Genomic DNA, 13,581 nt, shown 5'->3' with positions numbered 1-13,581 from the left:
GTAGATGGTTCTGGGTCCACTGTGTGCTGCAGGTCAAGGACACCTCCGACGAGTGTCAGCATCCCATTATCGTGTGCACGAACCAAGTTCTCACGTACGTTCCATCGCTGACTTTGATACTCGTCGCGTCAAATTCGAGCGACGTCGAATTCCTCCGGTCGATGATTTCAGTCGATTTTCCCGAACCTGAAACGAATTTCGTTTGATCAGCGTTTGGTCCTCCACCAGCGTCACGTACACACACACACACACACTCTCACACTCACCCACATATGCGAACGTAATTGTTACAGCGACAAGGAAGCGGAAGTGATGCGCTCCAGTTCGTGGCTGTACCAGTACTCTTCCCAGACCAAGTTCACATACGGACTTTGTCCCGGGGGTCAAGGTCGCGGCGGGCTGTACCAGTCGACAGGGCAATCTGGCGGCAATCAGCCGCAGGACTACGTCCGCGCTGCGTATCCTCACGAAGCCGACGCTCAGCATTCGCCGTCGCTGCGCCCGGATCGCATCGAGGCAGAGTCGCATGGATCCACGAAGAGCACGCAGGCGATGGACTATCCCAGCAGGCGTCTGTTACTGCGGGACGATGTGGAGCCGGTGGACATGTCGATAAGCGGCGTGGAGCAGCAGCACGAGGGCAGCCGAGCTGTCCATGGTGCGGTGCACCAGCAACAGCAACAGCAGCAGCAGCAACAGCAGCAGCAGCAGCAGCAGCAGCAGCACACCTTGGACGACCCGGTGAGGTACCACAAGCAATACCACAAAAGCTCGCTGCACTTGGCTGGCTATAGAGCCAAGTTCGTACAGTGCCATGGCCAGTACGCGAGTAGCGCGGACATGCTGTCACCCGGCAACAAGTATTACCTTACCGATCTCGACCGAGACTACTGCTGTGCAGAACGTAACAGCCTGTTGCTGCACAAACGGCTGCCCGCGAAGACGCTGATCGCGCCGTCACCCTCCGGCCAAGGCAGCACGGCCGCCGCAGGTGGCTCCGCGGCCGAATCGGCGGAAAACACGACCATGGAGAGCTGGGGTGCCAGCCCGGCATGGTCGGACGCGCTGCAGAGGGTGCCGGACGTGGTGCACCAGGAGCTGAGCCCGTACATCACCACGCCTACGACACCGGTCAACACGCCCGACTCGGAGCTGCACTCGGACGCGCCGATCTTCAATTTCGACTGGGCCGGTGAACAGCATGTGCCCAACCTGAAGATCACCTTCCGCAGCACAGCCGCTACCGCAGCAGCTGCCGCCGCCGCCGCCGCCGCGGCCGCAGCCGCCACCGGTCATCCTGCGCAGACTAGGAAGCACCAGGACGTGCAACCGATCACGCTACAGTTACCACGTAGGAAGGGTCAGTCCGCGGACGACGGCAAGGACTTTGCGAAATGAAGAACTGGCATTCGTGAGAGCGACTCGCCTTCTCCTCGTGTAACCGCGTGTAGTCTGAAGAGGGACACATGATATAAAGCAAGGACTCGGCGCGTAGAAGCGCGACGATATCCAAATAGTTTCTCTTCTCCTTTCTTTTTCTCTTTCTTTAACAAAACATTCAAGGATGAGAAAGAGGCGTGGGAAGGGACTGGGATAGGGTCTGCTGCTCGAGAACACGATAGGTGTGTTCGGAGAGAGAGTCTCGTTCACGTACGTGTGTGTTTTGTCACAGACAACGGAGTATATTCTTCCAAATTCTATCGGTATCGCCTCTTACATAATCTCTAGACGCTCGTATGTTTTTAATCTTTTTCGCATGCTCCCCCCTCCCCCCCCCTCTCTCTCTCTCTCTTTCCCTCCTTTTCTCTCACACACTCGCTCACACTCACTCACTCATTGACTCACTGGTTCTCGCCCCTACGCGCACACTTTCACTCCACTCTTTCTTTTTTCTTTTTTCTTTTTTTGGCGTGTTATATATCCTCGAATCGTAAATTTCTCATTAATATAAAACACGTATATAAACATAGACTGATTACATCGGTGTTTACAATAATCTACGATTAAAAAAAGTCGTACATCGTTTTCGTTCCTCTCCGGTATACACGCTTATGCGAGAACATTCGTTTGAGATAAATTACACGCATCGTACGCGTATATTTCAAGTGTATATATATATTTATATATATATATATATATATATTTATATATATAACTATATATGTATGAGTGTGCAGTGTCGTAGAGGGTACCCAGGTACATGCGCTATATATGTTGAGGATTTTCCTTTGAAAAATACCTAAATCTTATCGTTTAACATACGTGAACCGTGAAATACTCGCTTTGTACATTTTAACGCATTCGACGAAGGAAAATTTCTTTGCGCAACGCGTGTGTCGTGTGTTACATTTACGTCTCGACGTGATACTACGGAAACAGATAAATCAGGAGAGGCAGTCGTAATCGTTACGTAGCATAGCAATAGTAGTAGCAACAACAGCAGCGGCGGCAGCAGCAGCAGCAGCAGCAGCAGCAGCAGCAGCGACAACAGCAGCAGCAGCAGCAGCAGCAGCTTCTACCGGTTTTCGCGTACGTCCTTTTGTCGTATTTTAGCGCGCGATAAGCATCCTCTGGCAATTTCGCGTTATCGACGTCTCGATCGCGGGTCCAACGCCGACCAGGAAGTTAATCGTGCATCGTGTTTTCGTGAACTCTCGTGTGCGACCTGTAATTTAGTCGCAACTAACCTCTCTCCTCCTCCTCCTCCCCTCCCCCTCGATACGTCTTCTTGATCTACGCGTGCGTGCGCGCGCGCGGTTACGGATCTTTTATCGTTAAAGATAATTAAATGAATAAGTATAAATAAAGTATTACGCAGAGTGTATCTCCAATGCGAAGCCGAACCTTGAAGATATGTTCTGGTGTTGGAATAAGTAAAAAAAAGAAATAAAGATTTTGCATACATGTGTAAACGGTTTCAGACCGTTTTCTTTCTTACAACCCGGAGATGTTGCAATTTTTCTCTCGAGATAACAGAGCGAAGGTACAAAGAGTACGCGGTGTATCTGCGCTGCGCGTCAATACTCCCGCATCGTTGTATCGAGTATTCCCGACGTGATTTCGTATTTCACGCGTATGTAGAAATCGCGAATTCGACAATAAGAATGTGCCTTTTAAGCATTGAAAGGAAAGAAAAAAAGAAAAAAAGAGAGAAGAAACTGGCGAGGAACGGTACGTTCGCGTATCTCGACGTCGTGTCCGCGCTACGAAGGAGTCACGTGCAACAGAAAACGTTGAGCACTGTCGCGCTCTCACACACCACACACATACACACACACACACACACACACACACATACACACACATGTACACACAATTCGCATCTTTCGTTCTTTTATCGCGTTTATTCGCGTTTTAGATTCGAGGTTTTTTTTTTCGATATTCGACGCGACTCGCTAGGATTTGCGTCACGCAAGATCGAATCGCGCGTGAGATCGGCTCTATAAAGGTAAAAAAATATCACCGAGTCCTACTGCTATTCCTTTCCCTTCGTGTGTTCTGCGGTGAAACCGCGCTCAAAACTGCCGCGAAACGCGAGAAATGATATTGATATTTATATATATGTACATCCCCCCCTCTCTATCTCACGCACATGTCTGTCTCTTTCTCTCTTTTTCTCTGTCTATTTCTCTTTCTTTCTTCCTGTCGCTCTCTAAAACTGGTTCCTCGTGCATGACATGCTTGTTGCGTTGCTCTTGTACTAAGGTTTTACGGTATAACGAACGAGTTCCCAAACATCAGCTACTAATACGCGCGTGTAGTAAATATATTCTATATGCGCACCACAAGAGAATCTCGCATTTAGAATCATCAACATTTACGGTAAGAAAAATGCTCTTATTAAATTCACGTTATCACGAAGAGAAACACATCGACCCCTTACGCGCGCGTCACGCATCAGGAAGCAGCGCGATCGGCCGCGAAGAATCGGCCGCTACAAATCGGCCGGTGCAAATCCCCGTATCAAAAGTGTCCCCGAACAATGAATCGAAATAATACGTCGGTTAATTGTACTCGTTTGAATTGCGTTTCTCGCCGATACACGTGACGGTCGCGTACGGCCCGCGCGTTCAGCCCGATGTATGTATGTACCCAGGTTTGTTCGTGTATCAACGGTTACCGAGTTCGTCGTCGAGTTCCGTCCTCGCTTGTTGCTGGCTGCTACACACGTGCGTTACGTTATACAGGCTGTCGCCTCGAGAGCCGTGCGTTCTCTCTCGTCCGCGAAGATACCCGGCGATTAATTGCCAGTAATTGCATATATCGCGGATGAGCGAGCCAGCGAACGAGCGAGCGAGAGTAGGGAGCAGCGCGACTTTCGTACGATGCCTATATATCTCGTGTGTATATATATATGTGTGTATATATATATATGTATATATACATATACATATATATGCATGTGTGTGTACGTGTGTGTATGTCTGCGCGGATGTATGTACACACACACACACACACACACACACACACGCAATTAATGTATCTCCACGAGTACTTTTCGCGACACTGCACCGTGTATATGTGTATGTTGATTGCGCGAGAGTGCATGTTTAGTGTGCGTGGGTATTTTGTACAAGGTACAAACGCACGCGTGCCGACGCGTGCATAGGAACGTCGAGCTGCGCTCGTGCAGCAATTATGTTTCTCGCTTGAGTGAAGAATGCGTGATAACACGCAAAACTAGGGACGAGAGAACGTCATCAGGTTACTTGCTATATGTACTCTGGAATATCCGTCCCTCTCTCACAGAAACGAAAAGAGAGACGGGGGGAGTCGATTGGAAAATTGTTCGACCGGTCAACCCCCGCATATCGCGAACAGCGTTTAGAGACGTCCTCATTTGTTATTATATGCTAACGTCTTGCGTAGCGGAGTCGCAGTCTGAGGAGGGTTAATCGTCGGTTCCACCGGAGATTAATACGTACGCGAAGAAACACGCAAGGCGAAGTAACGATCGCGTGTACGATCGCGGGGAAAAAAAAGGAGACGCGTCGTTACTACGCGACAATAATACCTGGTCGTAATAAGACCTGGTCGTGTTCGCGTCGAGAGAGTTGTGAGATTATGATCAAGCAACTATATTCTCGCAGTCTTTGAAGTCACTATAGGCATGTCGGCGCGCGTACGATTGACTTTGATTACTTTACGAGCCTTCATCTCGATCGCTAAAGTCGTTTATCGCTCGACACAGTGCTTTTATTTTATCTTTATTTTACGTCACTGGTTTTTTGTCTCTTTTTTTGTTTTCTTTTTTCCTCCTTTAATTATTATATAACTATATATCTTCGGTATCGTTTCTCAATAGCTTCGAAAGTTGCGCTACGATGTTCCTCCCTTTCGCGCCCACCTTCATCTCGTCTTTTTTCCTCCCGCTCTCTTTCCACGCCATGTTATAATCTTGGTATAATTTTTTAAAGCTTCGTTTGGCACATATAATTAGAATGTTATGTTTAGTTTACGGAAGAATTCGATTTAGTGTAATCTCTCTCTCTCTCTCTCTCTCTCTCTCTCTCTCTCTCTCTCTCTCTCTCTCTCTCTCTCATTCCCTCTCTTCCTCCTTCCTTTTCACTCTATCTTTCTCATTCTTCCTTCTTATAATCACTAATAATCCTCTCGTGCTTCCGTATATCCTCTTTGTCTATGTCTTTGCTCTCAGCCACTTGCTCTCTCTCTCTCTCTCTCTCTCTCTCTCTCTCTCTCTCTCTGTCTCTCTCTATCTCGTTATTACATTTAAACACATTCATTTACAGTTTTACATTTCGCTACGTCGTAAAATTTACATCGAGTGTTCACATCGCCCGTGGTTTGAACGACGTTACAAAGATTATCGTTATCTTGTCGATATTTTATATACTTAAATAAGTTCTTGTGCGGTGTAGCTTGTCTTCTTTCGTTCAACACTCCGGTCGCAACGTCGCCATCGTCCATCCGGCATCGCTCACTCTCCTTCACTTTACGTACGTGCGAGAGCAGGGCGACGTTTCCGGACGCTTGACGGACTCGAGGCTAACGATGGCGAAACGCGCGCCGAAGAGCACCGGTACATCCCGAGTATACCGGAGGCGTAATACAATTCCGAGTACGCGCGACTCACGGCGACGCGTCGCTCGGATAGATATTAATGAAATCTATTTTCATATTCATGGCAGTATCCACGTCGCGTTACTTGTGAAACTTGGAGACCGGGCTGCGTGCGTTTTGACTAGCTTTTCGCCAGCTGGCTCGCGTCATCCCCCAATCTGCCCATTCTTCAATTTCCCAATCTCGAAGTGAGATAACGGATATACGGTATACGACGTCGATAATAGTCGATCAGAGACGCTCGAGCGGGACCGAGCAACCGTCAAACGGATGAGCTGAACTGAGAACCCCCGCGGTGGGAAAACAACGTTTCCCTCCACGGGAGGTCCGCGACCCAAAAAGGGTGAAGAACCACTGGCTCGTTAAGAATTCACGTTCCCCGATACGGACAATCGATACGCGTACCGCCGAAATTCGAGATTATCTGGGAATATTGCAGACAAACACAAACTCGCGTGCGTACTAGTCGCGTTTACATTGCTTTCCGTCCGTGCCCGTGTATCGTTAACCCCCCGACGAGAGGATACATTGATTCATTATTAATTCTTTTTACACGTTAATGGACACCAACGTAATCACAACGCGGCATAACAGCGTTAGAGGTATTAAACTCCGACGTTACGTCGGCTGCGAGAGAAAGAGAGAGAGAGAGAGAGAGAGAGGGGGGGAGGGGGGAGAGAGAGAGAGAGAGAGAGAGAGGAGGGAGGGAGGGAGGGAGGAAGGAAGAGAGACGTAAAGAGAGATAATCGAATCACTCTCTAACGCGATCGCCAATTAATTCATTCGTTCTCGGCTGAAAAATGCAGCCGTTCAGACGTCGCGGGAACAACGCGCGGTCGTCGAGGGGTTAATCTTTTCCGGCGATTCGAGGGCACCCTCGGCCGGCCGGTCAACGCCGGACGAGGGACGTTCTCCTCTTGCGACTCGCGAGCAGTCGATCGGACCCGGGGAGACGCGACCACGTGAGCGACCGGCGATGTCGATATAGGAACAGGGCGGTCTGGCAGTCACGAGTGCCAAACCCTTCGTCGCGGCAGCCGCCGGTCTCCTCGCCTCTCCATTTCGTACGCTCTGAGAAACGCGGTAAAAAGGAGATTAAAATAAACAGCGATATAGTAATAATCATAATCATAATCATGATCATCATAATAATGAAGCACTGATTTCGTGTCCTTTTCTTTTCTTTCCGCGCAATGTGATGCGCGCGCGCGCGCGCGCGCACGCGCGGTTGTTGACATCCGTTGATTCTCGACGATGTGAGAGCTCGGGGCGACGGCGGCGACAGGGGGAGTGGGAAAAAACTGCCGCGCGACGGTGAAAGTTACGCATAGCCCCGATGCTAATACCCCCGATGCTAGTAACCCCGGTCCACGGTACGGTTCCTGCTGTGCCACTTACACTTGAGAATTCTCACGTAGGTTCTACGGAATGCCGCGTTGCACAGCGCGTAACACATCGGGTTCACAGTACTGTTGATGTAGCAAAGGTAATAAGACATGTCCCACAGTTCCCGCGGTATGGAGTACTGGCAGCCGATGAGGGGCTTCACGAGGACTAGGATGTTGTACGGGGTCCACGTCATTATGAAGGCTAGCAGTATGGCCATCAGGGTCTTGGCGGCTTTCTTCTCCGTCTTCTTCTCCGTTTTCTTCTTGTTCGGCTGTTTGTTCAGTATGCCCTTGTCGACCTTTGCTATATTTTTCGCGTTCAGCGGGATCCTGATGTCTGGCATCTGCGACGGTCTTCTCAGCACCGACGACGGGCTCGGCGTTACGCCGCCAAGGCGAAAGACCTTGCTGGCACCGCCACCGCCACCGCCGCCGCCGCCGACGCCGATGCCGACGCCGCCGACACCGCCGACGCCGCCGACACCGACACCGACACCGCTGACACCGCCACCGCCACTTCCGCCACCGCCGCCGCCGCCGATACCGCCGCCACCGACGCTTCCACTGCCACCTCCGCCACCGCCGACACCGCTGTCGTCTTCGCTGTCCTCCATCATGCTGTGTATCTGGATCGACATGGAGTCGTCTTGAAACATTTTGATGCTGGTTCCCTCGCTGAACTTGCCGCCGTTGCTCGGTAATTTGATCAGAATCGTGTAAACCTGAAAGCACAGAGCAGGCAGACGCGTGTAGAGCAAGACTGCAATGGCGAACGCTATCGTTATCGTTGACGCGCGCGTTGATGATCACTTCCATCAGCCTTTTCGCCACGTTCAGAGTGTACTCAGAGTGCAACGACTCGTTCTGTATAGAGAGTCCCTGATATTCGAGCCTCGTCGTTGCCTCGGTCGTTGCTGTACTTGTCCGTGGAATTTTGCTCAAACGACTACTGAGAGAAGGAGGGAGGGAAGGAGGGAGGGAGGGAGGGAAGGAGGGAGGGAGGGAGGGAGGGAGGGAGAGGGAGAGGGAGAGAGAGAGAGAGAGAGAGAGAGAGAGAGAGAGAGAGAGAGAGAGAGAGAGAGAACTAGTGGCGTTTGTTTCGAAGAAAAATCGCTTAGCCGGAAGCCACTGCGCGGTGTGCTGCGTGCAGCAACGAAAATGTTGGGGAAAGAGGTGTGTGGCGAGTAAAAGTTTCGCTGTTCGACGATAAAGTACAACGCAACTTCTTCAGCATGGAGGTGACGCTCGTAAACGGGCAAACGGGCGGACGGGCGTTACGTACGGAATCGCTCGTGATGGTCTTCGTGACGGGATCGCCCGGGCGCATCGGCCTTTTGTACTCGTGCAACATCGCGCCCTTGTCCAGAGTGACTCCCGTGACCTGTATCGCACTTAGGGAGGGACACCGCGACACCGTGCTGGGAAGCGGCGTTTCGGCCGACAACGGCGTGAGAGCTTCCTCGTAGCCGGGCCCGGTGCGGCTGCTCTCCGGTCCTGCGATCTCCTCATCCTCATCCTCGTCGTCTCTTCCGCTGTGCCACCATGCGATGCACCACATCTTCAGCCAGGTCCAGGAGAACGGCCTGTGCTGCTCGTCGTACACAGAAGCGGAAGCGATCACAATCCGCTGGCGACTTTGCTTTGCCTTTGGCTTGTTCGAGGCTGCTGCTTCCTCGCGACGCATTCCTCCTGATTGATGACGTCAAAGGCGAGAAAACGCGCGCTAAAAGTTCCTGGAAAATACGTTGAACTGGCAGGTGACACATCCATGAAATGACACTTGTAATCGATCTCGAGCGAATCTCTTAACTGAAATTGCGCCAGGTCAATTTCTCACGACGTTTTACAAATCCCCTCGGTTCGGTCGACTGCAAGTGCCATTTTCTGAACACGTCGATTTATTTCAACGTACTTTGCAAGAATTTTTAGAGTGTACTTGCTCGCTGCGGACGTCGCATATAATTCAAGATAAACGCGCGACAGGGAAACAGAAGCTTCTTAACGTGTGTGTTAAATTTTGGGGGTGAGTCGACGAAATTGTGTGTGTGTGTGTGTGTGTGCAAAATCAATAATAACATTATTATTACTTACGCCATTGTATTGCGGATAATGCTTATCAAGGTAGGAAACGGCAATGTGCGTGGCGTGCGAGGCTTCCTCGCCGGTGCTCGACTCGCTTCGCGGTCTTTTACTTTCCTCCATATCTAAAGCTTCATCGCTACATGGGAAACGAAAGAATGAGTGTTTTTCAGCGAGCTGTAGTGAGCTTCTCGAGGTCGCGGTCGCAAGCAACGTACTAATCGGCCGCGTTATTAAACCGAAAAAGGGAGAGAACGGCGGCGGGGCGGGGGGAGGGGAGAAAGGCGGTTTAAATAAGTTTGAAGTGCCTTATTCTCTCCCCGCGTCAAGTATCTCATTCCGTGCGTACAACGTTTTCCATCGTACATATCCTCGAGAAAGGCAGCCCTAGGCTACGTCTTCAAACGTAAAAAAATCGCAATTTGCTCGAGCAACAACACTCGATGCTTATGGCACCAGGTATAGCGAAAGGTAAGGTGAGTTGAGCAAAGAGAAGTAAAGTAAAGAAAGGAGGTGGGCTTTTTGGGGGTCTGAACTGATTGAATGTGTTCCATCTTTGGCATATCGGCAAGAGGAAGAAATCTACAAATGGACGAGCTGTGTAGGCGATTGAAATAACATCTATTAGGCAGCAGGTAGAACATGATCGAGTGACCCAACGATATATTACTCATGAATCGGTCATTCGCTGATGCGTCTACCCGGGAACCGTGAGGTCGGTCTTCCGAGGCAATGCGTTACCGTCATCTCTTGTGCAGGGGTTTCGATTTCGTTTTTGGTGACGTGCTGACGACAAGTTCAGAGGGCAAACAATCGAAAAGGTTAGTTACCACCTCGAGTTGCTGCGCTTGCTCGCGTCTTGCTTCCCGGCCTGCAAATTCGGCAGTTCTTTCTGCCGTTTTTTCGTCTCCTTCCATATCCGCCAGTACAAGATCATCATTACGCAGACAGGAACATAAAACGCGGCGATGGCCGTGATGAAGGTGACGTAGTGATTCGTCTCGATGAATTGAATGTAACACGCGGTCTCCGGCACGGTCCTCTGACCCTCGATGTACGGCCAGCCGTAGATAAAGGGCGGCCAAAGAAGCAGCGAGATACCCCAGGCGGCCCCTGGAGAAAAAACACGACGGACGTCATCGCGGTGATATTCCCTCCGGTGTCCATTAACTCTTTGTGACCGCGCCGGGATCCGTTACACAACTATTCGAGATATCGCGACAAGTAAAGTACGTAAGTAACGTCAAGATATAATCACTCACTCCCCTCGGCTCTCGCCGATACGTTCGGCGAAAAATGCTTGACAATCGATTCAACGATTCTCTCTGAATAACGTAAAAACGTGTCGCGCGATTAATTATTTCCCGTCTGTGTGTGTGTGCGTGTGTGTGTGTGTGGCGCGCGTTTTACCGGGTCTCAGGTCTCTGACACTCACCGATCATAGTGAAGGCTTTGGCGTTGGTTCTCGTGGCGCGATAGGTGAGCGGCCGCGTGACGGAGAAGTATCTGTCGAAGCTGATGGTGAGCAGATTGAGGACCGACGCGTTGCTCGCGAGATAGTCGAGGGCGAGCCACAGGTCGCACACGTGGGAGCCGAGCGGCCAGTAACCGAGCACCGTGTACATCGTGAAGAGAGGCATGGAGATTAGGCCGATCGATAAGTCGGCCACCGCCAGGCTGAAGAGGAAGTAGTTCGAGATCGTCTGCAGTTGCTTGTCGATCTTGAACGATACCATGACCATTATGTTGCCAGCGACCGTTAAGAAACTCAGGACGACGGCGAACACCGCTATGAACACACGCGTCAATAGCCCGTATTCCTCGGGCTCAACGCCGCAGTCGAAGCCGTTGCCGACGTGGAGGGTGTCATTGGTGGGGAACTCCAACGTCGAAGTAACGTTCATGTCTGTGACGGACTGATTTCTCCCCCTCTCCTCTCTTTCTTCTTCTTCTTCTTCTTCCTTTTCCACTTCTTCTCTTCTTCTTCTGCTTCTTCTTCTTCTTCTTCTTCTTCTTCTTCCTTCTCCTCCTCCTCCTCCTCCTCCTCCTCCTCCTCCTCCTCCTCCTGCTCCTGCTCCTCCTCTTCTCTCGTCCACGTTCCCGCCTCGAGGTGCGTCCTACCCTCGACTCGGCGTTCCACGACCGGCACGACTACCGGCTCGCGTCGCGGGCGACCGCGCGTCCTCTTCTGGTATCCTTGCGAGCGGTCCGCTCGACTCGAACCCCGATCTTCGGGGTGACGTTGCCGCCTCCGCGATACCCTCTCTCCCTCGCCCACCTCCGGTCGCGTGGCCCTTTACCATGCGCGCGTTCGTACGCCGCTGGAGCGCGCGCTCGTCCACGCGGCAGCGCGCACGCCCGCCCGCTCGCACGCACGCACGCACGCAAGCACGCACGCACGTACGTACGCGCGATCGCGCGAACGCCACGCTTCCGGTGCTTCTCGTCGCGAAATACCTTCGGCGAACGGCCGCGCCTTCGCCGATGCTACCACGATCACGATCTCTTCCCTCCTTCTCCTCTTTCTTTTTCTTCTCCACTTCCACCTTCTCGTTTTCGTCTTTCTTCTGCTCCACTCTTCCTCCTCCTCCTCCTCCTCCTCCTCCTCCTCCTCCTCCTCCTCCTCCTCCTCCTCCTCGTTCCCCGCCTCCGTCGTCGTCGTCGTGCTCTTGGGTGGAAGGTAGCGTCAACTACATCCTACGCTTGCTCCTCTCGGCGGAGACATCGAGTCTGCGAGCAGAGAGACAGAGTGCTGATGTGTACCGATCGAAAAATCGCGGCGAGGAACAACGGGTGAGATCAACGGGGAAGCGAACGGGGAGCTACGGACTCGCGGTAATCGAGCACCGTCGAGAGCCGTCGCGCTCGCGGACGGGTGTATCCGTTTAATTGGACGTTGAGTCGGGAGGAGATTCGAGGTAGATGCTTTAATAAGAAAGTTACTCGAGACGGGCGCGGAGGGGGACCGACGGCGGAATATTCCGTTTTAAAGGGGCAATTTGAGGTAATCTAAGTTAGCGTGAAGAAAGTTACGCGTGAAATATATCGCGATCGCTTTTGTCCTTCTGGCGGAGCGTCGCGCGAGATACTGTTGAGATGGCTGCCTGACATCCGGTAGACGCAAGTCCGCGACGGATGAACTACCTGTCTTAATTCCCGGCGCGCACCGAGAAACACTTGAGCTGCGGCGTGATAAAAAAAGAGGAGAGAAAATAACGAAGTGAAAACGATGAAGAAGAGCGAGAGAGCGAGAGAGCGAGAGAGCGAGAGAGAGAGAGAGAGGGGGGGGGGGAGCGAGAGACACACGGAGAAAGGGTTCTTTTGTCGTACTTCGGCACGGCACGGGACTACCAGACGGGCCGCGAAAAGCGCAACCAATGCCGCGGGGCTTCCACTCCGTTTCCGTTGTCGGATCCGCAAAAGGCGCGCCTTTCTCCCCGACTACTGCTCCACTACTTTGTCTTTAACGAGCTACTTATTCGCCCCTCGCGCGAGCAAGACGCGTCGCCGCGCACGCGAGCGAAAATAAAGAGATGCGGGTGGGAGAGGCGAGAGAAAACGGCCGGGGTAGGGACGACGCTCGCGCGCGCGTTATCAAGCTGTCGCTTACGCGCTTCCGTCTCTCCTCCGAGCGCGCTGATGATAATGCGCTACTCCGCGATTCTCGCGTGTGTCACAGCGCGCGACGCTTATCGAGCACAAGACCGAGATAATGGATTCGATCGATGGATCCGACCGACGTTTCACCCTTTTCCCGTGGGTCAACGGCGATAACGGCGATTTCGACAATTTTCACTCCGCGATTAACACAAGCCGAGATATGCCTCGAAATGAAGAAATGAAGAAAAGCGGCAATAAAAGCGCGCCGCGATAGGTTGTCCCGATTTCGCGAAATAATAAGGAAAAAATTATTTTCTTGACACTCGCTGATTTGAGAATCCGTGCGCTCGTTTGTTAATATAAAATCCGCTCGCTCGCTCGAGCGTCGTGCTTCCCTACATTTTACGTGCGTTCGCGCGTCCGCGCGCGGATC

The 13,581-nt window shown here is 51.8% G+C and overlaps 2 protein-coding genes across 3 annotated transcripts in view; one reads left to right on the top strand and one right to left on the bottom strand.

Annotated features, from left to right (window-relative positions):
• Window positions 1-1,899, top strand: part of dysf (neuronal PAS domain protein dysfusion) — a 7,709-nt gene extending 5,810 nt beyond the window's left edge. The window contains 2 exon segments of the mRNA XM_025306054.1: window positions 1-94; window positions 294-1,899. The exon segment at window positions 1-94 is cut by the window's left edge and continues 60 nt beyond it. Of these exon segments, the coding sequence (XP_025161839.1) occupies window positions 1-94; window positions 294-1,398 (1,199 nt within the window). The 3' untranslated portion in view covers window positions 1,399-1,899.
• Window positions 1,900-7,282: 5,383 nt separating this feature from the next.
• On the bottom strand, window positions 7,283-11,523 carry mAChR-A (muscarinic Acetylcholine Receptor, A-type). Of its 2 annotated transcripts, none has more exons than XM_025306071.1 (5): window positions 10,984-11,523; window positions 10,379-10,661; window positions 9,561-9,687; window positions 8,752-9,057; window positions 7,283-8,191 (listed from the first exon to the last, which is right to left on the bottom strand). In XM_025306071.1, exons 1-5 carry the CDS (start codon window positions 11,450-11,452, stop codon window positions 7,436-7,438), a joined length of 1,941 nt encoding a protein of 646 aa, XP_025161856.1. In that variant the 5' UTR covers window positions 11,453-11,523; the 3' UTR covers window positions 7,283-7,435. The 2 variants fall into 2 exon arrangements, with proteins under 2 accessions (XP_025161856.1, XP_025161857.1); XM_025306072.1 differs by having other exon boundaries at window positions 10,382-10,661.
• Window positions 11,524-13,581: the final 2,058 nt, after the last annotated feature.

The sequence above is a fragment of the Harpegnathos saltator genome, unplaced genomic scaffold (assembly GCF_003227715.2).
Source record: "Harpegnathos saltator strain DR-91 unplaced genomic scaffold, Hsal_v8.6 scaffold75, whole genome shotgun sequence".
Classification (NCBI taxonomy): domain Eukaryota; kingdom Metazoa; phylum Arthropoda; class Insecta; order Hymenoptera; family Formicidae; genus Harpegnathos; species Harpegnathos saltator.
This window is presented reverse-complemented; position numbering and strand designations above follow the sequence as displayed.

Bases quoted from the DNA above. Each gene is read 5' to 3' on its own strand.
- mAChR-A (XM_025306071.1), bottom strand. From the start codon at position 11,452: ATGAACGTTACTTCGACGTTGGAGTTCCCCACCAATGACACCCTCCAC. The intron at 9,688-10,378 runs GTAACTAACCTT...TTTCCCATGTAG, and splicing joins AAGCGCAGCAACTCGAGGTG to CGATGAAGCTTTAGATATGG. The intron at 8,192-8,751 runs GTACGTAACGCC...CTGTGCTTTCAG, and splicing joins AGACCATCACGAGCGATTCC to GTTTACACGATTCTGATCAA.